The 27,852-nt window shown below is 55.6% G+C and overlaps 2 protein-coding genes across 17 annotated transcripts; one reads left to right on the forward strand and one right to left on the reverse strand.

Moving 5' to 3' along the window:
- The first annotated feature begins 222 nt into the window (after positions 1–222).
- Positions 223–2,332, forward strand: MRPS12 (mitochondrial ribosomal protein S12). Its single transcript, XM_028750076.2, has 2 exons — positions 223–557; positions 1,150–2,332. Exons 1-2 carry the CDS (start codon positions 509–511, stop codon positions 1,548–1,550), a joined length of 450 nt encoding a protein of 149 aa, XP_028605909.2. The 5' UTR covers positions 223–508; the 3' UTR covers positions 1,551–2,332.
- Positions 2,333–4,328: 1,996 nt separating this feature from the next.
- LOC114607153 (uncharacterized) lies at positions 4,329–27,290 on the reverse strand. Of its 16 annotated transcripts, XM_077916586.1 has the most exons (13): positions 26,942–27,051; positions 25,983–26,081; positions 24,928–25,042; positions 20,311–20,457; positions 20,081–20,128; positions 14,786–14,995; positions 13,233–13,381; positions 11,982–12,102; positions 11,106–11,222; positions 9,857–10,012; positions 8,416–8,848; positions 6,620–7,491; positions 4,329–6,141 (listed from the first exon to the last, which is right to left on the reverse strand). In XM_077916586.1, exons 3-13 carry the CDS (start codon positions 24,992–24,994, stop codon positions 4,937–4,939), a joined length of 3,525 nt encoding a protein of 1,174 aa, XP_077772712.1. In that variant the 5' UTR covers positions 24,995–25,042; positions 25,983–26,081; positions 26,942–27,051; the 3' UTR covers positions 4,329–4,936. The 16 variants fall into 16 exon arrangements, with proteins under 16 accessions (XP_077772712.1, XP_077772711.1, XP_077772704.1 ...); XM_077916585.1 differs by lacking the exon at positions 25,983–26,081 and having other exon boundaries at positions 26,942–27,068; XM_077916578.1 differs by lacking the exons at positions 25,983–26,081; positions 26,942–27,051 and adding an exon at positions 26,308–26,926 and having other exon boundaries at positions 9,857–9,955.
- Between the last annotated feature and the right edge of the window lie 562 nt (positions 27,291–27,852).

The raw sequence follows: 27,852 nt of genomic DNA on the forward strand, positions 1-27,852 counted from the left end.
CGGAGGCGCTTTGCTGCCAACCTCCGCCCAAAGAGGCGTCCCAGTCCGTGCAATGGGGGGGGCGGGGCCTCTGTCGTTGACCCGGAACTTCTCCCTCCGGCAATCTTTTCCTTCCTTTTCAGGCTTCGTCCCGCCCTTGCGGCCAATCAACGTAGAGCAGCTCGACTCCTCCCCGGCGCGTCACCGGGAGGGCGCCGCCTCCGTCGCCCAATGAGGAGAGAGGCGTGGCCCTCTCGCCCCGTCGCCCAATCGGAAGAGGAGCCGCTTGAGGGGCGGCGCCCTTGGCCAGTCGGAGGACGCGGCCTGGGCGCTTCCTTCCCCTCCCTCGGAGGCTGCCCCCTCTCCCCGCTCAGGCACGAAAGCGGCCCTCGAAACCCCTCAGGGCTGCCGCCAGGCCACGCCCCCGGAAGTCCGGCCCCGCCGCCCCGCCCACCAATGCCACGTGACCCCGGATCATAGAGTTGGGCGGGATCCCTGTGAGCAGGAGAGAGCGGGGCGTCGGCGCAGGATGGCTCCGGCGGGGCTGCTGCGGGCGCTGGCGGCTCCTCTGCGCTGGGGTAGGTGGCGGCGGCGTCTCGGAGGGCCGCTGGGAAGGGGGGGGGGAGAGGCGTGGGCGAGTGGACCTCAGTGCGCCCCCCCCGCCTGCCCTGGGCGCCCTCTCAGAGAAGGGGAGGAAGCCGAGGAGAGTTGCCAGGCCGGCACCCTGTCCCCGCGGTCACCCACAGGGTGCGGGATCGGAGCACCAGGGCAAGAACCTGGTCTTCGGAAGCCTTGCTGCTTCTGAGCCTGGAGGCAGAGCACAGCCCTCGTCAAGAGCCTTCCTCTCCTCCCCTGCAAATTGGTCTTCAGTTGGTGGCCATCACTGCTTCCTGGAGTTTAACTGCCCTGCGTCAAAAAGGTCTCCCTTTTATCTGTCCTGAATCTTCTAATGTGTAGCTTCATTGCATGTTCCTAAGGAGAAAGAGAGACGCTTTTCTCCTTCCACTCTCTCCATGCCAGACGGAACTTTATCAACTTGAGCCATGTTGCCTCTTACTCACCTAAGCCAAGAGGCCCCAATTGCCACAGCCTTTCTTTCTAGGAGGGTCTCTCCATCCCCTTGATCATTTGGGTGGCCCTTTCCTGACCCTTGTATTCTTCTTTTGCCAGGAGCAGCTGCCCTCCCTCGCAGCTTCATTCCACCACCCTGGCCGGTGCTGCCACCCCCGAGCTGCCCTATGGCCACCCTCAACCAGATGCACCGCAAAGGCCGCCCCAAGCTGCCTCCGCCAAGGCCCGGCCCCACCAGTGGCTGCCCCCAGCTCAAAGGGGTGGTGCTGAAGACCATGATTCGAAAGCCCAAGAAGCCCAACTCGGCCAACCGCAAGTGCGCCCGTGTGCGGCTCAGCAACGGCAAGGAGGCCATCTGCTTCATCCCGGGCGAAGGGCACAACCTGCAGGAGCACAGCATCGTCCTGGTGGAGGGCGGGAGGACGCAGGACCTGCCAGGGGTCAAGCTCAAGGTCGTGCGGGGAAAGTATGACTGTGCCCATGTACAGAAGAAGAAGTGAGCCCAGACTGGGCCAGGCACGGAGCCAACTGGGCCTGTGCTTTCACACGCAGCTTCCAGAAGCCTGCAGGGCTGTGGATTGCAGTGAAGGAGGCAGAGCAAAGGATCTCGCTCTGGGAGAAAACTTCCATTCCTGGAGACTTGGCTTGGAGGGTGCCTGGAACTCTTCCAGCTGGAATTTTTCAAGGCAATTGGCTGCCTCTTCCTTCTTATATGTATAGATGGCAGATGCAGCATGCCAAGAGAATGAGGAGGATACCAGGGCATGGTGGGGGGGGGGAGGAGGGAAGGTTTTGTGTTCCTAAATAAAGAGTGCCATGATAACTTCCCTGCCTCGGTCTTTTGGAGAGATGGATTCCAAGCCGCGTGCTCCTCTTAGAGTGCGACATGCGGGGGGTTGGACTAGATGCTGCCTTGGGTTCCTTCCAACTCTGCAATTCTACACTCACGCTTGCCCTGGCCTGTTTCATACTCAGTCTCTCCTGTAGTTTCCCCAAATATTCTTTGAACTCATGACTGTCGGGGACATTCCCAGATAGCTTAATTTGCTTGGAATTATTTCTTGGGATAAGGAAACTAGATCAGCATAGCTTCCCATTGACCTTTTGCTCCTTTGCAGTGGCAACTCTGGGCAAGGCCAGAGGCTTCCTGGGGTGGCATGAAGTCTACCTTGGTTTCCTTTCTTTCAGGTCACAGCTAGATGTCTCTCTCCACCACCACAGCAGATGCAAGCTGCCTTCATATTCTGTGACTGTGTGTGTCAATAAAGGGAAACACACCAAACCATTAGTCTTCCTTCATTTCCTTTCCTTTCTCCCTTCTTTGCTGTCAACACCATACAATTATGAGGCAAAACACAGAATAGGGATTGAAAACTGGACAATGTTAGTAAAATCCTTTATTCTCTCAACACTAGTCTTGCTGGATTCCAGACTGTCCATACTTCTCATTTGATACGGGTGCTCCTAAGAGAAGCTGTTTCTGATGCTTAGAGATCACCCGTTGTCAGGTTTAAGGATTGTGCACTATCTTCAAAAACAGGAGGCAATTTTGTGGCAGAATCCCATCCACTTTTGCTTTAGTCTTAGGTATCCCTCGCTCACATAAAGGTGTTGCTAGATGTCCCTGCAGAGTCTGCGGTGGCCCTTTCACTGTACCCACACATAGCTGTCAACATTTCCCTTTTTTAAAGGGAAATAAATTCCCTTATTCCGAATAGGATTCCTTGCAAGAAAAGGCAAATCTCTTTGGACAGAATGGCCACAGATACAGCAGCGACTCTTGCCCTTCTTGAAGCAGCCCGGTAATACTGATCTCAAATATTTGCTTGCTTGTTCTCTTATTTATTAGATTTTATACCTAGATACTGTAGTTCCCCTCAAAACCTTGACCTGGCTAGCTATGATTTTGCCTCACTGGGTGTGCGTGGAGGGCTGGCAACTGCTGTTACGGTGGCATTCTACTAGGGACAGCTGGGTGTTAATGGCAGCATGGATGCAAGCCCCTCTGTGCTTAGCTGCTGAGAAGGTGCTTTGCCTCAATGTTCAGCAGTAGAGAAATTGCACCCACCTCAATGGTTATAGCTACCCAAGCGCAGCATCCCCTGAACATTAACGATACACCAGTGAGAGGTTTTCTTGCTGCAACAAAGGTCTTGAGGTCTTGCCACATTCAGGGGCAAGATGCACGCAGAGTGGGGATGCTCGCTGATGCAACAGGATGTGCCTGAATCCTCTTTGCTGGTTAGACGAGCGTTGGATCATTACCCAGCTGCTCTCTGCCCAACCAGACCACCCAAAGACCAGTCACTTGTTTGGCCAAAGCCAGAATGATAGAGCAAGGTCTCTTTTCCCCAAGTCCGGCTGAGGAGGCAGGAATTGGTCTCTTCTACCTGACTTGCAACTCTCCCTTCCTGGAGCATCTGCTGCCGCTGCAGCAAGCGCCTCCTCCAGTGCCCATTGCAGGACTTCTCTGAGACAGGTTGAAAAACACTCCTGGAGGTGTAAGGAATAATTGTAATTGCTGAGGGGAGGACACCCCTCACATGCTCAGAGGCACTCTTGAGTATAAAGAATGGGCAGAAATCACAGAAATTAACAGGAGGACAAGTTGGCTGCACTGATGGGCAACAGGGAGATGAGCCCTCCTAACTATGGTGCTCCAGGTTCCCTCAAATGTGAGAATCAAGGTGCCTGACCAGTGGCTCTCCTCAGTTCAGACACTGTGGCTGATGGTCAAGGATGATGGGAATTGTCGTCTGGCGATCCACTGGTCCTCCACCCCTGCTCTAGAAAATGTGCAGTGGGCTTTGGGGGGGCAGACCTCTGGGCAAGAGAGCTTGGCAAACTCTGGCATGGGTGCACCATGGAACTGAAGCAGCAGAACCCCTCGTCGCTGAGGACAACCACAGGCCTGGGCTTTGGGGAGGAGGGGGCAACAAGGGTCTTCCTGGGTGGAGAGGGGCTCCCCCTAGGGCTCAGGGGCAGAAGAGGACATACAGCACTCGGGAAGAGTTCCCAGCCTCAGCTAGGAGGGCGAGTCCTTTCATGGGGCGGGACTTAATTTTTGCACATTTCTTCAGGGAGCGGCTTTCTGCGCGTGAAGAATTCAAATTTCTTAAGTTTGTGACTAGATAACGTTTAGCTGGGCAAATCTACATTTGATGAAAAAGCACATCAACTGTTTTCGGAAAACCAATTAATTTTAATTTTACCTTTTGAAAGTGTCAGGTAATGCTAAAAATGAAAAGTATTAATAAATAAAAGTAAAAATATTAATGTAAAATATAACTGCAGTCATTTTTAATGATGTCCATGCCATCTTACACAGTTTACTTACCAAGCAAAACTAAGTTATATTAATTTAACCAAGAAATCTTTTGAATTCCCAAGTCATTACAACTTTGTTGTAAAAATCAGCACCCCCTACTGTACTTGTCCCTTCACTGCGCCCCCCCCCCGCCCTTGTGTTTCTTGTGCTCATTCACATCCTGCACCAAGCTCTGTTTTGCAAAGGGAACTGGGGGCTCCCTGCTCCCCCTCGCATCCTGCCAGCCTCATTCATGACTGGGGAAACCTGAGAAATTTCACATTTAAGACACGCCCACCAAAGTCCTTTCAAGAAGAACAAGGATTTATTGAGGTCCAGGGTGAAAACTTCCTACTAAGCCAATTTTTATAAAAGGTTTATAAAAGGTCAAAACAGTGCAACCGGTAAGCAGGGGGACTTCACCGAGGGGGACCCCTGGACGCTGCCCCCCCGGGAAGCCACGGAAGAGAATTGTAACCTGAGTTAGCCTGAGTTCCTATCCCCCCTTCTTGGCAGCACCCACAGGGTGGGGTGGGGAAGGGGGTGTCTTCGCACAACACACACAACGCACAACACCCCTCAGAGCTCCTCCGCCTGCCGCCTCTTCTCGAAGAATGCGCAGTAGGCCTCGCGGACACCGTGGGCCTCCCCGGCCCCTTCTTCCGCGTCCGAGAAGGCGTCCGCGTGACCCTCAGCCGAGGGCAGGTCGGCGTAGTCCATGCCTTCCTCCCAACCCTCCTGCATGGCCTCGTTGCGGCTCTCGCAGATGTTGTGCAGGATGCAGCAGGCGACGATGACCAGCGGGACGTTCTTCTCGGCCACGTCCAGGCGCTTGAGGAGGCAGCGCCAGCGGCCCTTGAGCCGCTCAAAGGCGTAGCTGACGGCCATGCGGCACTTGCCCAGCAAGAGGTTGAAGCGCTGGCGGGGGCCCTCCGGGGCCTCTGGGTAGGGCTTCATCAGCCACGGCCGCAGGGGGCAGGCTGGACCCCCCAGCAGGACGGGGCCCACGGCCACACCCTCGATCTCCGTGGTGGTCTGGGGGCCAAAGGTGCCCTTCTCCATGCGCTCGAAGAGCGGGGAGCCCCACGGCAGGCCCGAGTCCTGCAGGCCGCCCGACCAGCCGGCGTAGACGTCCATGAAGCGCCCTGCGCTGTCGACCAGGGCCTGCAGCACCATGGAGACCAGCCCCTTGCCGTTGATGTAGGCCGAGGCGCCGTGGGGCGAGCACAGGATGGGGATGTGGGTCTCGTCCACGGCACCAATGCAGTTGGGGAAGCCCAGCTGCTCAAAGCCCTCCATGACGGCCTGGGCGTCCCCCAGGTGGACCACGTGCTGCAGCAGGACGTCGTGGATGGCCTCGCACACCTCCATGACAATGACCGAGGCGGTCGAGACCCCCACGCCAAACTGGTTGGCCACCGAGCGGTAGCTGTCCGAGGTGGCCAGCTTCCAGAGCGTGAGGGCCACGCGCTTGTCGACGGGGATGGCGGCCCGCATGTTGGTGTCCTCGCGCTGCAGCACTGGCCGCAGCCTCTCCACCAGCTCCAGCACCGCCTCCCGCGACATGCGGAAGTAGCGCACCCACTCGCCGTCGTCGGCCGGCCCGGCCACCAGGTTGTCCCACCAGTCCGTCTTCTGCGTCTTGCTCCACACCGTCCGGTCGTTGGGGCGGTAGCTGGCCCCCAGCAGCACCCGTGCCAGGGCGGCCCGCTGCCTCCTGCGCCGCGAGCGGAGGTCACGCATCCGCTTGGCAGAGGAGCTGGGGGCCTTCCCAGGGTGCCAGGCTGACGGGGGTGGAAGGAAGAAAAAGAGAGGCGTGAGTTGCTTTCTAAATACAGTGGTACCTCGCGTTACAGACGCTTCAGGTTCCAGACTCCGCTAGCCCAGAAATAGTACCTTGGGCTAAGAACTTTGCTTCAGGATGAGAACAGAAATCGCACAGCGACAGCAGGAGGCCCCATTAGCTAAAGTGGTGCTTCAGGTTAAGAAGTGAAATAAAAACATAAACATATAATCCCCTTTGACTCCCCCCCCCCCTTGTGGATCTTAATATAATGATTTCCCCCTCTGCTCTAATTTTGTTGGTTTAGTGTTTAGAGGTTTTCTGGTTGTTTACTGGTCCTGTTTATACGATTTTGCAGTTTTTGTATATTGTGCTTCTGTGTTTATTTTTACCCCTTTGCTCTGGGGTGGAAAACGCTCAATGAAGGGCAGGCTGTAAATACTGTGAAGGAATAAATATGCCAATAAGCAAATACTCACGCTGGGCGCTTCCTGGGGCTGCCACGCCAGCGGGGTTCTCCGTAGTAGTCATGTTGGCGATCTCTGACCAGAGGCTGCTGGTGGCTGAAAGCCCATTGATGGGGCTCAGCACCAGGTCCTGGCTCTGGCTGCGAGCGGCTGCCCGGCAGGATTCCACGGCAAGGGAGGCGTCTGGGTCCTGCGGCCGCAGGGAGAAGTCCGCCAGTCGCAGGGCGGGCGAGTCCTCATCTTGCCCCTCCAGCGGGCAGCCGGGCAGCCCCACAGCGTTGGCCGGGGGGTCCTGGTCGGGGGGCGGCAGCTGGTAGCCAGGGAGGCCGGCCCCCTGGCGATACTGGCTTGTGAAGCGGCTCTGCAGGTGGAAGTCGGGGAGCGCCAGGGCATGGAGGTACGGATCCTGCTCCTGCAGCGTCAGGTCCCGCAAGTTGGGGTGCTGGGCGGGCAGGGCAAGCAGGAAGGGGGCTTCTCCCCCCTGGGGCTCCTCCCTGCGCCCCCGGCCCTTGCGCCCCCTCTGCTTGGTCCTGTTGACGCACACCTTGGGCACCACCAGCCCCCGGCTCATCAGCAGGAAGCGGTCCAGGAGGGCAAAGAAGGGCATGGTCTGGCGCGCCCGGTTGGAGTGCAGGTTCCCGTCCTGGATCTCCTTGAACCCCCTGCGCAGGTCCTTGGCCCGCTGGCGGCACTGCTCCAGGTTGCGGTGGAAGCCCATCTTCCGCATCTTGTCCGACAGCCGCTTGTACTGCACCTCGTTGCGATAGTTGTCAAAGAGCGCCGTCTGGACGCGGTCGTCCCCCCACAGCTCCACAAAGGCCTTGGTCTCCGAGGTGGTCCAGTGGGCGGCCCGCTGGCGGACCTGCTCCATCGCGCGCTGGCGGCTGAGGGATGGAAAGGAGAGGGGGCAGTGAGGCAGAATGAAGGGGCTGGAAGGGACCCCGGGGTCATCCAGGCCAACCCCCGGCAATGCGGGAATCTCAGCTCAAGCATCCCTGACAGGCGGACAGCCAACCTCTGTTGAAAGACCTCCAAGGAAGGAGGCTCCACCCTCTCATAAGGGAGACCCTTCCACTGTGGCACAGATCTTACCGTCCGAGAGCTTATTCCTGATATTTAGTCAGAATATCCTTTCTTGTAATTGTGCTAGCCATGGAGATATTTGAATATGGCTCTCCCTGGGGGGCTAGATAACCCTTGGGTCCCTTCCAGCTCACTCCTCTTTTCCAGGCTAAACCTCCCCAGCTCCTTCAACTGCTCCTCATAAGGCTTGGCTTCTAGACCCCTGATCGTCTTGGTTGCCCTCCTCTACCCACATTCCAGCTTGTCAACATCCTTTTTAAATTGTGGCACCCAGAACTGGACACAGTATTCCAGGTGTGGTCTGACCAAGGCAGAAGAGAGCCGGACTATGACTTCCCTTGATCTGGACATTAGATCTGTGGATGCAGCCTAGAATATCATTAGGGTTTCTTTTTGCTGCTGCATCACACAGTGGACTCATGTGAAGCTTGTGGTCCACCAAAACCCCTAAGTCCTTTCCACATGTACTGCTAGTAAGCCAGGTGTCCCCCATCCTATATTTGCGCATCTGGTTCTTCATGCCTAAGTGCAGAACCTTGCATTTGTCGCTTATGAAATTCAATCTTGTTAGTTTTGGCCCTTGGATGGAGGAGGGCTGGGAAGAGAATGACCAACCTCCACGTGCAGGATCTTTTTATTTTTAAAACCCAAAAGATGAATTTCTCAGGCCAGAGACGCCTGGAGGTTATCCCTGACTCCGTGACTATGGATCCCAGACTCCTCACCTGTAGAAGGTGGCATCCAGCTGCCCAAAGGGGGGGCAGCCCTCCTGCGCGTCTGGCTTCTGGTCTCTGGCCAGGAGGGCGGCGATCTTGCAGCTGCAGCCAAAGCACTTGAAGAGCTTCCCAAGGGCCAGCTGGGCGTGGATCCGGGCCGCCTCCTGCTCCTCATAGACGAAGTTGCTCTTGCAGTCGATGCAGGTGAAGACCCGCTCCAGGCAGTGGGTGCTCTGGTGGGCGGCCAGGCTGCTGTCGCTGCCAAAGAACTTTCCGCACTGCGGGCAGGGCAGCGCTCGCTCGCCAAAGTGGGTGCGCAGGACGTGGGAAATCAGGGCGTCCCGCTGGGGGAAAGTGCGGCCGCAGTCCTTGCAGCGGTGGGTGGCCGGCCCCTGGGGGCCCCCCCGCTGCTCCTCACGCTTGATGTGGGGCTTGGCCTCAGCTGGGGAAGGAGGAGAAAGGGCAGGTCAAGACAGGTGAGAGACAGGAGTGCCAGCCATGCCCCCACCTTGCCCCCACCTGCCCGGGACCCTTCAAGCCAGGAGCTGAATGATCTGTGGCCTTTGGGGAAGGAAAACAGATGCATTTTAATACTTTTGAAACAAGAGTTAGCGTGATTTCTGTTGTGTTTGCATCAGTATGTTTGTAGTTGTGCTTGCATTGTCTGCTTTGCCCCAGGGTGTCGTTTTAGGCCAACAGATGAATAGTGACATGGCACGACGTCTATAAGCCAGGGCTAGGAAAGAGGGTGGACCCCAGGCTGGGAAGCTCAAGGGTCCCCAGCAAAAAAACAGACAGGTGCGGGGGGGGGGGCTGGGGGAAGAAATAAAAGGTGACCAAGGCAACCTTCCTCTATAAGTGTTGGCTTTTGCAAGTCACCCAGTGACTGTGAAAATCTACTCTGCCCATTTCGGACCACCCCGTTTCAAGTCACAAAGGGGCACAAGCAGCCTTGCTCCGGAGGGAGGCAGAGACACTCTGTGTCCCTGGAGAAACTCACCTGCAACCCAAGTAGCCCCCCCCCCCATTTGTAGAGAGCTCCCCCTTGGGCTCCTGTGCCCCTTCCCTACCCCTCAGGTTCCCTTTCTGGCCAGCCTGATTCACCCAGCACCACCCCCTCCCAGGAGGGCAGGGAGACACCCCCCAGGGTGGAGAGGGGGCACACACCCCATACCATCCAGCGGCACACCTTGTACCGAGTCAGGTGCTTGGCCCATCTAGCCAGGATGGCCTGCACTGACCAGCAGCAATGGCTCTCCAGGGTTTCAGCAGGGCCTCTCTCCCAGCCCTTCCTGGAGATGCCAGCGGGACTTGAACTCGGGACCTTCTTCCTGCAAGGCAGGGCCTTCCCACGGGGGGCCACCAAGTCCCAGCGGGGCCCCAGAGCTGCAACAGGCCTCCTGGCACCATCACTGCATGCTGCCTTGGAAAGCCTTCTGGTGCCACTCACCCAGAGCGTCCCTCTTGGCTTTTTCGGGCTGAGTCTTGCTGCAGGGATGCTCCGCGCCTGGTCCTCTCCTGACCTCCAGCTGCCGCTTAGTCCCAGAAGCTGCACCCAGAGGAGAGAGTGGGAGAGCGAAGGAGAATGTCAGGAGCTCAAGGGAACCTTGGAAGGTAGAGTCAAATTGCAGCTACCTGTTTTTAAGGACTAGGGATGGAAAGAGGATTCCTAGAGCTACTATTAGTGTCCCTTAACAACTTGGGACCTGTCTCCCTAGGAGATCGCCTGACCCCACAGGTGCCACTTGGATGAGAGGAACTGGCACAGTTCCAGCTGCCACCAAAGACCTGTTCGGCATCTGTCAGAACTTGATTGTCTAGTGCGGCGGCAGCAGCTGCCCTTTGGAACTCCCTGCCAATTGACACTGGGCAGCTGCTTGCCTTTTTCCCTTTCAGAACCTGCTAAAAAACATTCCTGTTTGGACAAGCCAACCAGGTGCTTAGAATGCTGGCGTGAGTTTTAATTCTGCTTTTAGTCTAGTGTTATTTTCCCTTTTCAAACGTCTTAAATTATTGTTAATTTTTCTTCACGGTCATTTTATGGGCTTATCTTTTTTGTAAACTGCTTTGAAGTTTGCTTGCTTGCTTACAATCAAGCTGTGTCTAAATTGAATGCTGGAGGAGTGAACCCCAAGGTCTGCGAGGGGAGGGAGTGCCTTTGACACTGCAGGGGGCTGGACGTCACAAGTCCAGGACGTCACTGATGGTCACAGCATGATGGACATGACAGCAACACACTGCCAGGGATTGCTGCCAGCCAGTGTAGGCAACCCTGAGCTCCAAAGGCCAACGTAAAGCAGCTTTCTCTGCTCCCTGCTGGTCTTGGATAAGAAGACACGCCTCAGGGGTGGTGTAACCCTGGGGGTAAGACCCCCCCAGACTCCATGCCACCCCCTGACTTGCCTGCCTGTCAATGGGCTTCTCCTGCGGATGCACAAAGCAGACAGGAGCTCCAGAAAAGGATTCGCACTCGCTGCTCTCCATAGCCAGCCCAGAGCAGCCCAACCCACATGCGCACCAGGATCTGTCCCCTTCAGGTCGCCAACTGACGCCAACTGAGAGGCATCGGGTTCAACAGTGGCCGCATTTGCTGCTCATGAAGTCACAGAGTTTGAAGGGACCCCCAAGGGTCATCCAGCCCAACCCCCTTAAAGGCAGGACTCAGTCAGGAACTTCACCCCTCGAGGGGCCTCACTCACCTGGGCTGGGCACTCGGGGAGCCTCTTCCGGCTTTTCCTCCATGGGGGCCTCAGAAGGAGGGGCCTCCCCTTGCGCCATCCGGCCAAAGACCTCTGGCTCAGGGTCACGGGCAGGAGCTGCATGCGAGAAGAGAAAGTGGAACAGTCACCACCTGCGGGAAAGACTTGGGCGCCACAAGGGGGAGCCAAGGGCCTGAAGGGGGCAGATGTGGGGCGGATTTGGCATGTCTGGAGGAGCAAGAAAGCAGGGGGAGGGCCCCTCACTGGTCTCCCCAGAGGAAATCTGCCTCAGGCCTTCCTGGCCACGGAGAAAGAGTTTGGACGTAGAAGCAGAGTCGGAAGGGATCGCCAAGGGACATCTAGTCGAGGAGCCTGGTGGCTGGATCAGAGCAGGGCCCCATCCAGCCCAGCCCCCGGGGTCTCAGAGAGCAGGGCCCAGCCAGCAAAGTGTGAAGGCAACAGCCGTCCTCGCATCTCCCAGCACCCAGCACTCCCAGGAAGACTGCCGTGGGACATGGAGGCTCCACCTAATGGTCACGGCTGGGGAGGCCATGTGACTCATCCCCCTTTGAAGCCGCCACATCGCGTAGCAGCCCTGAGAGACGCTGCCCAAGTCAGGCCAGGCTTAGCTAGGAGAGGCCTCAGGGGGAGGCTGGAAGGGGAAGGGAGGACACAGAGCCTTCAGCTGGTGATGATGGGGCAAGCCAGCACTTCAAGGGATCACAGCACTTCAAGGGATCCAGTGGATCACAATGGTGAAACTTGTCTGATTTGATTTGAAAGGTCCGCCATCACCCCCACCCCACCTTCCGGGGTGTCCTGGGGACAGCGGCTGCGACCCTCCCCCCCAGGGGGCTGTCCGAGGGGGACCCTCACCCAGCGAGGCCACCAGGTAGTGGTTCTCCTTCATCACGTCCCAGTAGAGGGCCTTCTGCCAGGCCGTCAGCTGGGCCCACTCTTCAGGCGAGAAGTAGACAGCCACGTCCTCAAACGTCACCTGGAAGGAAAGCAGGCCGCATTCTGCTCGGTGTCAAGGGAGCCAGCACCCTTTGCCCACCCCCTGAAAATCAGCCTCTTCCAGAGGAGGGGGGAGAACGTGGCAGCTCAGAGCTTGGGCTGAGCGTCCCCAAACATCCGGAGCGAGGCAGAACGCACTGAGAGAGGGGTCCCCCCCCCCAGGGGAGGAAGCGCAGCAGCAGGACAGCCAAGGCAGCTCTCCTGCAAAGACCCCACGCCAACAGGGGAGGGCGCCGTGCACAAAAAGAGAATGGCACAGAGAAGTCCCACCCGCCCAGGTGCCGGCCGTGGGAGAGGCCAGCAGCCCCAATCCTGCTCCCTGCGTCCCTAGCAGTGCCTCCCGCTCTGCCCTGCCCTGGACGGAAGAGCAAGAGACGGGGCTGCAGGATCAGGCCAAAGGGAGCCCCTCTAGCCAGCCTCCTGTTCTCAGCAGGAAAAACTCCCCAAAGAACCTAGGAGTCCAGATAGACTGCCTCTGGACCTGGAGGCTCCCTAAGAAGAGAGGAAGAGTTCTGCTGAGTCAGGCCAGCGGCAGGTCTAGTTCAGCATCGTGTTCTCACAGGGGCCGACCGGGGCCCATTATGGGAAACCCACAAGAGCCTCTTTCTCCCCTCCGGTGGCTTCCAGCAACTGGCAAGGGAGTGTTGTTGTTGTTTAGTCCTTCAGTCGTGTCCAACTCTTCATGACCAGAGCACGCCAGGCCCTCCTGTCTTCCACTGCCTCCCTCATGCTGGTAGCTTCGAGAACATTGTCCAACCATCTCGTCCTCCATCGTCCCCTTCTCCTTGTGCCCTCCATCTTTCCCAGCATCAGGGTCTTTTCCAGGGAGTCTTCTCTTCTCATGAGGTGGCCAAAGTCTTGGAGCCTCAGCTTCAGGATCTGTCCTTCCAGTGAGCACTCAGGGCTGATTTCCTTCAGAATGGAGAGGTTTGATCTTCTTGCAGTCCATGGGACTCTCCAGAGTCTCCTCCAGCACCACAATTCAAAAGCATCCATTCTTTGGCGATCAGCCTTCTTGATGGTCCAGCTCTCCCTTCCATACAAAGGATATCTCTTGCTTATTCCCCCTCCCTCCTGCCCGGGACCCCACTGCCCACTCCCTCTGCTCACCTGAGCGGCCCGCGGGGGGCTCTGGGCAGCCTGCTCCTGCTCCAGGAGCTCCAGGACTCGTTGGTGCCAGCACTCCCAGGTGCAGAGGCCCCGCCAGGCGCCAGGCGGCTCTGGAGGGCGGGGGGACATCCAGGGGGGACCTTTGCAGCCTAGAGAGCAAGCAGAGATAGGGTTGCCATATTTCAAAAAGTGAAAATCTGGACAAAACAGTTGTTGAGCTTTTTGTGTGCAAAACCAACACTGCCAACATTGGATTTTCCTGGACATTTCGCTGATTTTTGCCCAGACAAAGCTTGTGACTTCAGTATTCTGGATTTGTCCAGGAAATTCCGGATGTATAGCAACCCCAAGTGGAGAGAGAGGACTGCTCTGATGAGTCATTTCTTCCATAAGATTTTCACAGTTAGAAAGGAAGAAGCTCAAAGTGTTTGACCAAAAAAAAGAGATAAAACAATACTTTACCAGTAAAAGGAACTCATAACAACCATCAGAGACACTGGAAAAGCTAAAACAACAGACGCAAAGCAGATTAAATTTCCCATTGGCTTCCTGAACATCTGGGCAGGCTTATCTAAACAGGGATGTTTTTTAGCAGGTGCCGAAAGGAGTGCAGCGAAAGCGCTTGCTGGAAGTCAACAGGCAGGGAGTTCCAAAGTGTACAAGATCGAGTTCTGACAACGGCGGAGCAGGCAGGATGGGGCTCTGCAGTGGAGCCAGTGCTGCCAATGAGGGGCTCAGGCAGGGAAGCAGGCGTGCACTTGGGTCCAGGATTGCTCCAAGACGCTTCCATTTCATTCATTCATTTATTTCATAAAAATTATACAACGCTTTATTGTAATAAACCCCCAAAACCCTCAGAATGTATATTTTATATTTGATGTTTTATTTCAGAACATTTTAATGTAGGTTGTAAACCGTTTTGAAGGTTTTTTGTTACAAATAAAAAGTGCTTATACAGCCGTACCTTGGTTTTCTAACAGCTCAGTTCTTGAACGTTTTGGCTCCCAAACGCCGCAAACCTGGAAGTGTCTGTTCCGGTTTGGGAACTATTTTTGGAAGCTGGATGACCGATGGGGCTTCTGCAGCCAATCTGAAGCCGCGCTTTGGTTTCCAAACGTTTTGGAAGTTGAACGGACTTCCGGAATGGATTCCGTTTGATTTCCAAGGTATGACTTTATTGTTTTATATTTATTGAGACCGTGACAGGGACTCAAGGTGGCTTACAGATACAGAGAAATGAAATGAATAACATCAATAACGAGTTACAGATAGGTAGCCATGTTGGTCTGCCATAGTCAAAACAAAACAAAATCAATAACGAGCAATTAATTGTTCCTGTTGTGAAATTCATTGTTGTAATTTTCCTTGGTGTAAAGCCCTGTTCTGAATAATGCGTTTAATAGGGCCGGGGGGGGGGGGTACTGGGATGAGTTTATGGGACGGGGGGGGGGGGGGTGTGGTCCCCAAAGTGTGGGCGGCTCTGATCTGAGGGACGGCTTTCCCCTTTGCCCCTTACATGCAGCCCAGGCTCCAAGGGCGCCCCGAAGTGGTACCTGGGCTGCTGCTGGCGGAGGAGGAGGCTCCTTTGCCCGGTTCGTCCTGCGCAGGGGGGTCAGCGACGGCTGCCTCTCTCTCGCCAGGGGGCTCCCCGACGTACATGTCTCCCTCCATCACCCAGTGGGCCTCCCCTTGTTCCTGCTCGTCCTCCTCTTCCTCCTCCTCCTCAAGGTCACAGGCGGCTGCCTCTTTGGTGGATGCAGAGTCTGCCAGGAGGAAGAAGCCGGGTCAGCAGCGCTCAAAATTCCCCAGCCACCTCCACCTTTCTTAATCAGGTGAGCAGAAGAGTTTCTTTACTGCATTTATCTCCCAAGGAGCACATGGGTTCATGCCCCTCCTGAGTTAACCCCTACAACAATCCTGTGAGGTAGGCTAAGAGGATGCGACTGACTCCAAGGTCACCTGGTTAGACTTGGGATGGAGTGGGGATTCGAACCCTGATCTCCCAGGTCCTCATACGACCCTCTCACCACTGCCCCACACTGCCTTCCTGGAGTCCTTCTGCCGTGGGCAGCACTATAAATGAAGTCGCCAAATAAATACGGGGAAAGCAAAATGTCACTTAGAGAAGGATCTGAAATATTCTCCTTGAAGCTTGAGTTTTTGGCTTTATTTTGTTCTGGATGGTTTTATTTGATGTTTCAATGTGTTGTAAAGCACTTTGAGATTTTTTTCTTTAAAATATAAAATGCTACAGAAATTGGAGGGATTCACAGATGAAAAAATGATGCCTAGACATTCCATTGTGGTCCCCACAACTGAGGTTTAAGGTACCATTTGGCGATTAGCTTACATATCTGAGTTTCTAACCCTGGGGGTCAACGTCTGCGGCCAGAACCAAATAGTGGCCAGCTAGCAGCCTTCTGGGTCTCTGCAACCCCCACCCACCCACTCGATCCGGATCCTGGCTCTCCCTCCACCACATGGCGTCTCCTTTTCCTGCAGGTGTGGCAGCTGAGAGATCCGCCAGGCGAGACTTCTCTGTAAGCAGCGTGGCACAGTGGTTAGCAGGCCAGGCTGGGAGAGACCAGGCTGGGGGTGACCTTGAGTCCAGTCCCTGCCTCTCAGCCAAACCCCTCGCAGGGTCATTGTGAGGAGACAATGGGGAGGAGGAGACCTCTATACACCACCTTGACCTCCCTGAGGAAGAGTGGGGGGCAAATAGAATAAACCACCAAACAAATGGGGGGCTCCAACCAGCAGTATGTTTCCAAAGAGAGAGGTGCTGGGGCAGAAGCTTATCCGCAAGCCACACGCTTTGCCTTGACTTAGAAGCCTTGGGGCTTCTAAAATATAACATCCAAAAGATTTTATTTCAGAAAGTGATCAATAAATAAGAGTCCAACCTTCTAACTGCTGCTAAGATTACAACAGTTATAAATTCGGGGAGCACATCTCCTGCTATATCCAAACACATTGAAAGAACAAGGTCCTGGGCCTTATGATTTAGCTAGCTTATTACAAAAGAAAGTGTGCAAACCAGCCTAACAGGTTCATGGGGGGAGGGGGATGGTATGGGGGGAGGAACAGTTTGGGGAAACAAGCTCAAGGATCACGTCCAAACTAAGGCGGCTTTCCGTCTGCTGTCACCGCATCTCTTGGTGCTCTTTGTCTTTGGTTTATTAAGAAATGATTTATACATAAAAAGAAAGAAAATAAATGAGAAGTCCCATGTGGTGTGGGGGGGGGGGGACTCTTCCCAGTTACTCCGCAGAGAAGGGAGGTTCCTGCCTGCCCCCCAACCAGGCACTTTGCATAGCATAACCTGCCCCCAAGAGGTTCTTCCCATGGAAAATGGGGGCATTTTGAAGCTGACATCCCTAGCTGCTCCCTAGTCCCCCTTTGGGGTGCAAGGACTCAACTCAACACTTGAGTGTGTGCAGGCCGACTCCACAGGGTTTTTTCCTAAGACACAAGCTTGCAGAGGCCATTATTCTGCCGCTGTCACCTCTGTCTCTGCACAGGAAGGTCTCTGGAAAGGCCAGCGGAGTCTGGAGAAGGGTGCGCAAGAGTTGGCACGGCACTCTGGGAAGCACTGGGGCCACAGTTCCTGCATTGCAGGGGGCTGGACTGGATGACCCTCAGGGTCCCTTGCAGCCCTACAAGCCTATGGCTCTGGGCCCCTGAGGAAAGGAACACCTGCAGCTGAGCTGACATTGGCACCCAAGAGCCCCCCCCCCCCCCGCCCAGAGTGGTCCATGCAGGGCAACCGGAGATGCCCAGGTGCCCCTCAAAGAGCACCCCCACCCCCTCACAGCTCTCCCAGACTGACAGCCCAGGCCCAGAGCGTTTGTCCTGATGCCAGAGATGGACAAAGGGGCATCTGAGCCGCCTGCAACCCCCCCCCCGCGCGCTTCGTTATAAAAGCCATGTGACTGTCACCGGATTGCACCGCAAGGAAGCCAACAGCCTCCCCTTCGAGGGTTGCAGTAAGCGCAGTGCTGCAAGGTGTGTGTGTGTGTGTGTGTGTGTGTGTGTGTGTGTGTGTGTCTTCTGTCCTACTGGGGTGTCGGGCTCTCCTGACTCACTCCTGACTCAGGGCTGAGTCTCATTCCCCTCTCTGCTCCACAGCCTGAGTTTGAACCCGAGGTGCGACTCCTCCTCCGCTGATGCCTCCAGAGATGAGGAGAGGCTCCTTCCCGCACCTCCTGCAAAGTCAGCCTCATGAGGGAGAGGCGGGGGGAGCCCAAGAACCCCCAAAGAGCCCCCAAAGGGGGACCATCAAGTTGCGCGGCCAAATATCCCTCCCTGCCTCTGGCCCTGGAGTTCCATGAGAACGTAAGGGAAGCCTGCTGGATGAGGCCAGGGGCCCGTCTGCTCCAGCCTCCTCTTCCCTCCGGGGCCAACCAGATGGGAAACCCACAAGGAGGACCTGAGCAGCACAAGACCCACTCTCCCCTCCTGGGATTCAGAAGCCATGGCTGCCCCTGGCTGGGAGGCAGAGACATCCTGGGGAAGAGTCGCCCAGAGCCCTCTTCTCCTCCAGGGATTGGCTTAACCTGCTTTTAAGCCACCAGGTCAGAGGTCCTCAGCGGCTCCTGCAGGAGGGAGTTCCACAGTTTAGCTGGGCGCCATGCCAAGGAGGATTGTGCAGCTGCTGCGTAAAACTGGGGTGGATAAGTGACTGCGGCGCAGAGGGAGGCGTCTCTGCCTGGCTCCTGGCAGTGCCAGGGCTTGGACTTGGCCCTCTGCCTCCCCCACAACCACTATCCAGACCCACAGACTGTCCCAGCACATCTGCCCCCTAAGTGCCGACTTCAGCAGCTCTCACCTGGGCAGCAAAAGCCCCTGGGAGGAGGAGGAGGAGGAGGAGGAGGAGGAAGAGGAGGCAGCCCCCCCCCAACAAACTTCTGCTTGTTCTGGGCTGCTTTATCCCAAAGGTGTCTGGCCTGGCAAGCTCTGCTCCTCAAACGCGCCTGGAGGAAGCCCGGTGCCCGGAGGGCGCAGCAGGTAAAACCCCTCCCGACTTGGCTCCCAAAGGTGTCCCTTGGCCTCTGGGAGCCTGACTCCCATCCAGGCGGGTCCCATGTTGGCGGTGCTTGCGTTCCCTTTCCGAAAGAGAAGGCCGGGAGCAGCTGTCCCCATTGATTCATTGCACTTATATCCTACCTGTGTCTCCAAGGAGCTCAAGGCCGCGTGCAGAGTTCTCCTTCCTCCCACTAGATCCCCACAGCAACCCTGCAAGGCAGGCTGGGCTGAGAGGCAATGACTGGCTTCTAAAGGAACCCCCAGGGAGCTTCACGGCCAAGCGGGGATTCGAACCCAGGTCTCTCCCAGGTCCTGGCCTGGCATTCTAATCACTGGGCCACGCTGGCGCCTGATCAAGAATGGCCGGCCAACGGGAAGCCAAAGGGAGGCAGATTTATGCTGCAGGGGAGGGTGAAAGATTACAGAAGGCAGGCAGAAGGCTCTCTCGCCCCACTCTTAAAATCCTAGAGCCCGATGGGGCCTTCCAGCAAAACTGAACATTGGAAGAGTCAGGACAGATCAAAGAGGGCAATTCTTCACACAGCACACAGATAAACTGTGGAACTCACTGCCACCAGAAGTACTGGTGGCTACCAAACTAGACAGGATTGAAAAAGGACTGGACAAATTCATGGCGACAAGGCTAGGCATGAGGGCAGAGGCAGCAGGATGCCCACAAAGGCCAGTTGCTGAGAATCATTGGGAGTTGGGCAGGGGGAAGAATCATAGAATCTTAGACTAGGAAGGGACCCTTGGGGTCATCTAGTCCAACCCCCTGAAATGCAGGAATCTCAGCTAAAGCATCCAGGGAAGATGGCCAGCTTACCTCTGCTGAAACACCTCAAGGAAGGAGAGTCCACCGCCTCTCGTGGGAGTCAGTTCTACTGCCAAACAGCTCTTACTGTCAGAAATTTTTCCTGTAGGTTTAGTTGGAATCTCCTTTCTTGTAACTTGAAGCCAATGGTTTGAGTCCTGCCCTCCAGAGCAGGAGAAAACAAGCAGGCTCCCTCTTCCCTGTTACAGCCCTTAAAATATTTAAAGATGGCTCTCATATCTCCTCTCAGTCTCCTCTTTTCCAGGCTTAACATACCCAACTCCTTCAACTGTTCCTCATAAGGCTTAGTTTCCAGACCCTTGACCATCTCAGTCACCCTCCTCTGCCCACATTCCAGCTGGTCCTTCTTAAACTGTGGCGCCCAGAACTGGACACGGGACTCCAGGTGTTTGTCTGACCAAGGCAGAAGAGAGCGGGACTATTACTTCCCTTGCTCTGGAGACTAGACTTCTGTTGAGGCAGCCTAGAATAGCATTCGCCTTTTTTGCTGCTGCATCACACCGTGGACTCATGTGAAGCTTGTGGTCCACCAAGACCCCTAGATCCTTTTCAACTGTACTGCTGGTAAGCCAGGTGTCCCCCATCCTATATTTGTGCATCTGGTTCTTCATGCCTAAGTGCAGAACCTTGCATTTGTCCCTATTGAAATTCATTTCTCCAATCTGTTAAGGTCATTTTGAATTCTGATTCTGTCTTCTGCAGCATTACCCACCTCTACCAGTTTGGTGTCATCTGCAAATTTGTTGAGCATCCCCTCAATTCCTTCATCCATGTCGTTTATAAAAATGTTAAACAACAACTTGCCCAGGACAGAACCCTGCGGCACCCCACTTGCCACTTTTCCCCAGGATGACGAGGAACCATTCATGAGTCCTCTTTGGGTTCAATCAGTCAACCTGCTACAAATCCACCTAACAGTCACCTCATTCAACCCATTTTACCAGCTTCTTTGCAAGAATATCCTGGGGGACTTTGTCAAAAGCCTTACTGAAATCAAGATACACTCTGTCCACAGCATTCCCCTGATCCACCAAGTCTGTAATTCCATCAAAAGAAAAAAAGAAATCAGATTGGTCTGGCATGACTTATTTCTGAGAAACCGATGCTGGGTCTTAGTAATCACAGCATCCTTTTCTAAATGCTCACAGGCCAAATGTTGAATTATCTATTCTAGGACCTTCCCTGGTATTGATGTCAAGCTCACCGGTCGGTAGTTACCTGGGTCTTCCTTTCCCCCGTTTCTGAAGATGGGGACAACGTTTTCCTGCCTCCAGTCTGTAGGGACCTCACACGGCTGCTGCTGCTGCTGCTGCGACCTTCCTGCCCTCCTGTGGGCTTCTTCCCACTGAGACATGTGGCTGGCGCCTGTGAGAAGGGGAGGCTGGGCATTTAACTTACGCTGTGAACTGCCCTGTAATCTTAAGGGGGAGCGTAGCATATAGATTTAATAAATGTGAATAATGTGTTGCTGTGGGCATCTGTCTGTCTCGAGACAGAATGGAGTCCTATAAGAAGTCAAGCAAGCAGCACTGAAGTGACCTCCCTGGGGCATTGTGCATGGGAGTCCTGGGCTGCCCAAACCCCCGAGTCGGCCTGGCTGTCCAAAGAAAGCAGAGCAAGATGTGGGGCACCAGCTGGGCTGCAGGAGTTGCTGGAAGGAGGCATGCCAGGCGCCACCCAACTGTCTTAGGGACTCCACTCCGGAGGCTGACTGTACATGGGGCAAATGTTGCTGCTGTAGGCCAGGCCTTTGCTACGCCGGCACCTTCCATACCTTTTGGGCTTCGCAAAATCATAGACTTGGAAGGGACCCCAAGGGCCATCTAGCCCAGCCCCTTGCAGTGCAGGAATCCCTTGTGGGCTGCGCACTTTTCTCTGCTTTGGCTGGAGGTGACGCACCTTCTGGAGTCAAAGCAGCGGCACTCCTTCCCTGGGACAAGGGAAGCCTCTGGAGGAGTCACCCGGGCGCCTTCAGGCAAGTGCCTCAAGCGAGGAGGGGCTCAGAGGCTCCATCCCCAGTGACTCATGCGCTCCTTCGGCAGCGCCAGCGGAAGCCACTCAGAAGGTGTGAACACACCCGCAGTTGGCCCTCTTTCTCGGGGCGCAGCTTCTGCACCTCTCTCTTTATGCAGCCCACCACAAGGCATTTCTCAGTGCAGGTAAATCCTGCAAGAGAAGTCATGGGGCGTTTTCAGTCCTCCTCCTGCAAGGGATTCCAGAAAGGGGCTCTAGAAAGGGGGGGGGGGTTTCCACAGCACTTCCAAATCCTGATGGGATGCATCACTTTGCGTGCATGCCCAGGTGCCTGATGAGCATGTTCATGCACACACAGCGAGGGCCGCGCATCAGCCTGAAGCAGGGAAGGGCCTCTTCCCCAGCCTGCAAATTCCCCAGGATGACTTCCATGCTGGGCGTTTAATGTCACAAAGCTCAGCTGCAGCACCGAAAGAGTCTGCCTGGAGGAAGCGCCCCAAAGGTGGAAACCAACCTGCCCCGGTTTGTTCTTGACAGAGAGGCCTTTCCTCCAAGGATGAAGGGGGCTGCCTGGGTCCCAAAGAGCAAGGAGAAGCCATCGCTCAGGGGGTGGGGGATTCTCTTTGCAGAGTTCAGCTTGGGAGAGGAGGGTCAGCCCAGAGGCTGCTCCTCCTGCGGGCGGAAGAGGCTGTGTTTGGGGGGGGGGTGGCAGCTGCTTCTGGCAGTTCTTCTGCTCTGCTCCTCTTGCATGGGGGGCCCTGGGCTGCTTTTTCATAGAACTGTAGAGTTGGAAGGGACCCTGAGGGTCATCTAGTCCAACCCCCTGCGATGCAGGAATCTCAGCTCAAGAATCCCTCACCGACGGCGACCCAACCTGTTGGGCGAACCTCCGAGGAAGGAGGGAGTCCGTCCCAGTGCCAAACAGCTCTGACCGGCTGACAGGGAAGCACTCCACAAAGGGAAATACCAGACTTTGGCTGTGGGGCCACACAAGGATTCTGCATCCCACTGGACGGGACGGGGGGCTGTACAGAGATGCCCAGGGCAGGTGAAGCCCCACCCCGGCCCCTTCCCTTCCCACCCTCTTTCCCACACACGTCCCCTCTCCCTTCACCATCCACCGTGCCCACCCCCCGCCGGCCGACCCACTCACCCCTTTCCTTTCTGAGGGGCTAGCTGCCCCTTCCACCCCTAGCAGCCTTCAGAGCTCTGCTTCCATCTGCCTGTCCGGGTGCCTCTCCCTCTCCCTTATAGCTTTCCCACCTGGGGAGCAAGGTCACACCTGCCCTTATTCACCCCACATCCTTGAGCAACCACCAGGATGTGTGAACCTGCCAGCATCAGTCACCAGGCAGTGAGTCACCAGAAATCTCTGCCTCCAGCCACGCCAGGCAAACGTCCCCAAAGTGCCAAGCCGTTTATTTGCGGGTTTTCAAATGTGCCTGAGCATGCAGACAGAGAAGAGCCATCATGGCTAGTGGCCATTGAGAGCCCTGTCCTCTGTGGATTGGTCCAGTGCTCTTCGAAAGCCATCCAGGTTGGTGGCCATCCCTGCCTCCTGAGGCGGAGAGTTCCACAGATTCACTGGACAGCGTAAAGGACTTTCTTCATCTGTCCTGGATCTCCCAATGTTCAGCTTCCTTGGATGTCCACGATTACTTATGTGATGAGAGACAGAAAAACTTTCCTCTCTCCACTTTCCCCAGGACACACATCATTTTATAAACCGCTATCATGTCGCCTCTCTGTTTCCTATTCTCTAAACGGAAAAGTCCCAAATGCTGTGACCTTCCTTCGTAGGGAAGGTGGATCAAACACCTGGCATGGCGTGTGATGCTTTCCTCTGTCCTTAAGACGCCCACGGAGGCCAGGCTGTCCTCAGCAGACATTCAAGCCCAGCCTCCTGGCCTGAAAACAGGACGCAAAAGCCCCAAGATGCCCTGGGCTCCTTCCATGTGGAAGCAGGAGTGCAGCTGGGCCTCCTGCCCCTTGAGACTTCCTTGCTTTGGGCCATGGTGTCTCCCAAGGGGCCACAAACGAGCAGGCAGGCCAAGCTCCCCCCTCGCCGGGTCTGGGCACCCAGGAGGGGGCAAAGAACCCCCTGCCTTCCAGGGTGAGGGCAGTTCCTGCAAGGGAGGAAGCCAGGCCCCCTCCATTCCCTCCGCAAGGAAGAGAAGGCCGTCTCCATGGCAACCGGCCTGGGTCCCGGCCTGGACCACGGCGGGAGCCCAGCGCTAGGCTGGCTTCAGTCCCTTGTCAGGCCTGGAAGCCAAATCCGTGCAGAGTCCAGCCTCCCTTGGGCACCTGGCGGAAGATCTGGGCCACGTCCGCAAAGCAGATTCAATCCACATTCACCTTGCGGAACCAAAACATGGATTTGACTCCTTCCAGGCCCAAAGGGAGTGCCAAAAGGAGAGGCCAAGGTCTTTCATTTCTCTTTAGCAACCGGGTTTAGAGGGGCTAAAAGAAGACGACGACGACCCTCCAATGCAGGACAGAGGGAGGAAGAAGGGGAGAAGAGGAACCTCCTTTCTTGCTCCACCTCCAGAGCACCAAAAGTCTCTCCAAGGCAGCTGCTCCCTTGTGACTCTGAATGCAGATTTTCCCACCGAGGTATCCTAAGACACCTGGACTGCACAAAACAGCTCACGTTTCAAACCTAAAGAGAGTCAGAATTTAAAAGCGAAATAGCAGAGCCGGAAGGTTCGGTCAGTCAGTACTCAAATAAAGGGGTGCGCAAAAGCCACCAAATAAAGGAACCCACAAATCTAAGTATTGAGTGACGCACGTCGGCAACTGGTCACCCTCCGCCAACGAGATACAGGCTCTGTGCCTCGTAAAGACGACCCAAGTGTACCAAACAAGCACATTGCAAGCGTACCTTTGTGTAAGGTGAAGGGGGGGTGCCTCCTGCACACCTTCACCCAAACTCAGGCCAACAAGGTGTACACCCTGACACACCGTGAGCGTGTGAAGGGAGCCACTAAACTCGGGTTGAGCATTTTGTGGACGGGGCTGATGGGCCCCAAATGGTAGCCAGCCCTGGTCTGCACTCAGCCCAAGTTCAGACCCCACCATCCAGCTTTTAGAACATCTTAAATTATTGTTATTTTTTCCTACTGATAATTTTATTTTTTTCTCTTTCTTGTAAACTGCTTTGAATTTGTTTTGTTTTTAAACTATCAAGTGGTGTATATATTTTATAAATTTTATAAATAAATCACCCACGTTGAAGGACTTTGTCCAACTCAAGAAGGGGGGGAGGATGACATTGCAACTCCCCACCCTTGGAAATATGTAGAAATAGTAAAATCCCCCTTAAAACTAAGGGAAGTGTATATCAGAAGAGCCAGAATGGGTCTATGAAAACAAGTCACAGTGGCTTATTTGGTTCCTCCTTTTTTGGTTACATTCACACATAATGCCCCCCCCCCCATTTCACTATAAATTAAATACAATATTCTTTTGATTTTAAATATAGTGGGGGGGGGGTTGGGATGTGTGTGGGGATCTTAGAGTTGGATAAAGAGGGACTGTCAAAGAGGCCATTCCTCCTCCTTCCCATTCGTGTCCCCCCCCCAACCCCCACACCTCAACTTCCCCACTAAGGAGAGATTTATTCAAATGGGCGTCCAATTTACCCTCCCTTTCTGATCCACTCCCTGCTCTTCCTGGACGCATTTTAGTGGCCAGACTGCCTGTCAGGAAACTTTACTGACACTTTGCTAGTCTGTGTGTCTGTGCAGAGCGGGGGGGGGGGGGGGCCTCGGACCCTGAGCTCTTCACGCAGAAGACACCCCCAGCTCTCTTCCCCCCCAAAAAGCTATCTTTGATAAAGAGATAAAAGAGGGGTGTCCTCACCCAGTGGGGCCACTGGCTTGCGATTTTCCAGCATCGCCTCCCTCTGCACTTGGACCCCTTCTGCCATCCTTTTGCGCCTCCCGCGGGAAAACAGGTCTGAGTGTCCTTGAGGCACCTGCAAGGTAGAATCACAGAACTGCAGAGTCGGCGGGGTCCCGGGGTCATCCAGTCCAGGAACCTCAAGCAGGCACAGCGATCAGCACCCCCCACATTTGGAAGAACTGGGCTGCAAAAGACATCCTGCTCTAATCAGCTGAACTGGACCGGTTACCGGGGGCCACATAATCCCTGCTCTGCATTTGTAAGAATTCAATCTCGTAGTGTGGCAGCGCCCACACTGTGGAACTCCCTGCCTCTTGACGCCAGGCAGGCGCCTGCTTAAAACATCACTGTTTAGACAAGCGTCCCTAGATGCTTAGGAAGGTGATGCGAGCTTGAATCTGCTTCCAATTATTGCCATTTTAACTTTTTGAAAGTTTTCCATTGTTATTTTTCCTTATGGATAATTTTGCTTTATCTTTTTGTAAACCACTTTGAGAGTTTTCTTTTCTTTACTTTTAACAATGAAGCGCTGTATAAATTTTATGAAATAAATAAAATGAATAAAGAAACTGAGCAGCGGCCACCCTAAGGCACCCACTCCTTCATGTGAGGTTTATCCTCTCCCCCACCCCTTTCTTCCTCTCTCAACTTAAGGTCAAGCAGCATCCTGATAGAAGACAAAGGGAAAATGCACACAAAAAGCCTGCCCTTCTATTCCAGATTGATTTCAAAATAGCCAACAACCTCTTCTTATAAATGCAACAATACAGATTTAACAGGCACAAACAATCCAGCTCCCAGGAGTCATGATCTCGGGGGTGCCCCCAAAATGGCACCTGAACTCGCAGCTTTCAAGGTCACCGCTGCTGGCAAAGGCCGGGGGGGGGGCGGCATGACTTGCGAGGGGTGGATGGGCCAGCAAAAGGGCCTCTGACACAGGGGGACACCCCAGATCACAACCCTCTCCTCTACTTTTAAGGGGCAATTTGCAAACTGAAGTCTTTGGTGTGAACCTGAAAATGCAAGCATCCCGACTGAAGGCATCTTCCAGTTGCAAACTCAGATTTGTCCCATGTAAGCTGTCAAATGTGGCCCTGCAGGCCGAGGGGCGCCTGTGCCAGGAGAGAGATTTATTATCTTCAGGTGGGCAAAACGGACCCGCTTGCCACGCAGAGGCCTCGGCTAGGTTGTGCCACGCTCGCACACCCCTTTTTATTCCAAATCAATTAAGTCCTGCACCCCATCTCCTGGCCGCGCTCTCCTCCCGGGACCTGGGTGCGAACTCTGCCCGCCCCTTGTGCCCTTGACCCGCCTGCCTGGAAGAATGTCAAAACCCACTTGCAGGCTGAGATCCACGACTGGCCTGAGATGGATTTGGAAGTGTCTGCAGGGCAGGAAGAGAAGCCCGGCCAGATTGGGGGGGGGGGGGGCTCGGCCACATCTCTCCCCCCCCCCGCACTCTGAGGAGGCTGTGCAAGAGATGAGCTCCGCTTCTTCAGCCCGGGATGCAGGAGGAGCAGCAGGCAGGTGCCCAGCCGCCCCGGAGGGTTGGGGGGGGGGGTTTGCCCGGCAATCGCGGACCCCGCCCCCTCCTCCCTCCCCCCGGCGGCGGCTGTCACGGGCTCGCGGCGCCCGGCGCCCTTGGGGTGGGGGCATGGCATGGGGGGGGCTGCTGCCCTTCTCCTGCGCCCCCCCCCCGCCCGGCTCTCGGTCGGCGGCGACCCTGCCGGGATCGGGGCCGCCTTTGTTCCGAGGCCGCCCCCGCCCGCGACACCCCCGGGGGGAGGGAGGGGAGGGGTCGTGGCGGGGGGGCAGGGGCGGGGGGTCAAGCCCCAGGGTGGGGGGGGGGGTCAGCCTCCGATCGGCCCCGCCTGCCGCCCCCCCGGGGTGGGTGGGGAGGGGGCGCCCCCCTTGCGCCATCCCGGGGGGGGCGGAGGGGCTGCTGGCCGCGCAGGGGGCGGAGGGGACCCACCTGGGGAGGGATCGGCCAGCCCCCTCCCTGGCCCGGGCGGCGGGGGCTCCGGCGGCGGCGTCTCCCGTCTCGGCTTCCCGGGGAGGTCGCAGTCACGCTCCTTGGCCGCGCAGGCCCCGCCCCCGCCGCGGTGCACGACGGGACTTGGAGTCCTGCCCCGGGAGACCCGGAGCAAGGAGGGAGCGCGGCGCCCGGAGGCGGCTGACCCGGAGCCCGGCCTGCAGAGGCCGAGGCCGGCCAGGGAGCAGGGATCTTCCGCTGGCTGCTCGCCGCTGGGAGAGGAATTTGGAGGGCTGGAGGTCTTTGTTGTGGTTGAGTCGTTGGGATGTCTCATACACCCCAGGTAGTGTGGTTGCTGACCTTGAGCCAGACATCCTGGAGAGCGAAGTCAAATGGGCCTTAGAAAGCACTGCTAATAACAAGGCCAGTGGAAGTGATGATATTCCAGCTGAATTATTTAAAATTTTAAAAGATGATGCTGTTAAGGTGCTACACTCAATATGCCAGCAAGTTTGGAAAACTCAGCAGTGGCCAGAAGATTGGAGAAGATCAGTCTACATCCCAATCCCCAAGAAGGGCAGTGCCAAAGAATGCTCCAACTACCGCACAATTGCACTCATTTCACACGCTAGCAAGGTTATGCTTAAAATTCTACAAGGCAGGCTTAAGCAGTATGTGGATCGAGAACTCCCAGAAGTGCAAGCTGGATTTAGAAGAGGCAGAGGAACCAGAGACCAAATTGCAAACATGCGCTGGATTATGGAGAAAGCTAGAGAGTTCCAGAAAGACATCTACTTCTGCTTCATTGACTATGCAAAAGCCTTTGACTGTGTCGACAACAGCAAATTATGGCAAGTTCTTAAAGAAATGGGAGTGCCTGATCACCTCATCTGTCTCCTGAGAAATCTCTA

This window comes from Podarcis muralis, chromosome 12, assembly GCF_964188315.1.
Source record: "Podarcis muralis chromosome 12, rPodMur119.hap1.1, whole genome shotgun sequence".
In the NCBI taxonomy this organism is placed as follows: Eukaryota; Metazoa; Chordata; class Lepidosauria; order Squamata; family Lacertidae; genus Podarcis; species Podarcis muralis.

Coding starts and splice junctions, on each gene's coding strand:
- MRPS12 (XM_028750076.2), top strand. CDS start 509: ATGGCTCCGGCGGGGCTGCTGCGGGCGCTGGCGGCTCCTCTGCGCTGG. Junction 558..1,149: donor GGCGGCTCCTCTGCGCTGGG/GTAGGTGGCGGC, acceptor TTCTTTTGCCAG/GAGCAGCTGCCCTCCCTCGC.
- LOC114607153 (XM_077916576.1), bottom strand. CDS start 26,889: ATGGCGCAAGGGGGGCGCCCCCTCCCCACCCACCCCGGGGGGGCGGCA. Junction 20,458..24,927: donor CAAGCCAGTGGCCCCACTGG/GTGAGGACACCC, acceptor CCCTTCTCACAG/GCGCCAGCCACATGTCTCAG. Junction 13,382..14,785: donor CTCCGCCAGCAGCAGCCCAG/GTACCACTTCGG, acceptor CTTGCTCTCTAG/GCTGCAAAGGTCCCCCCTGG.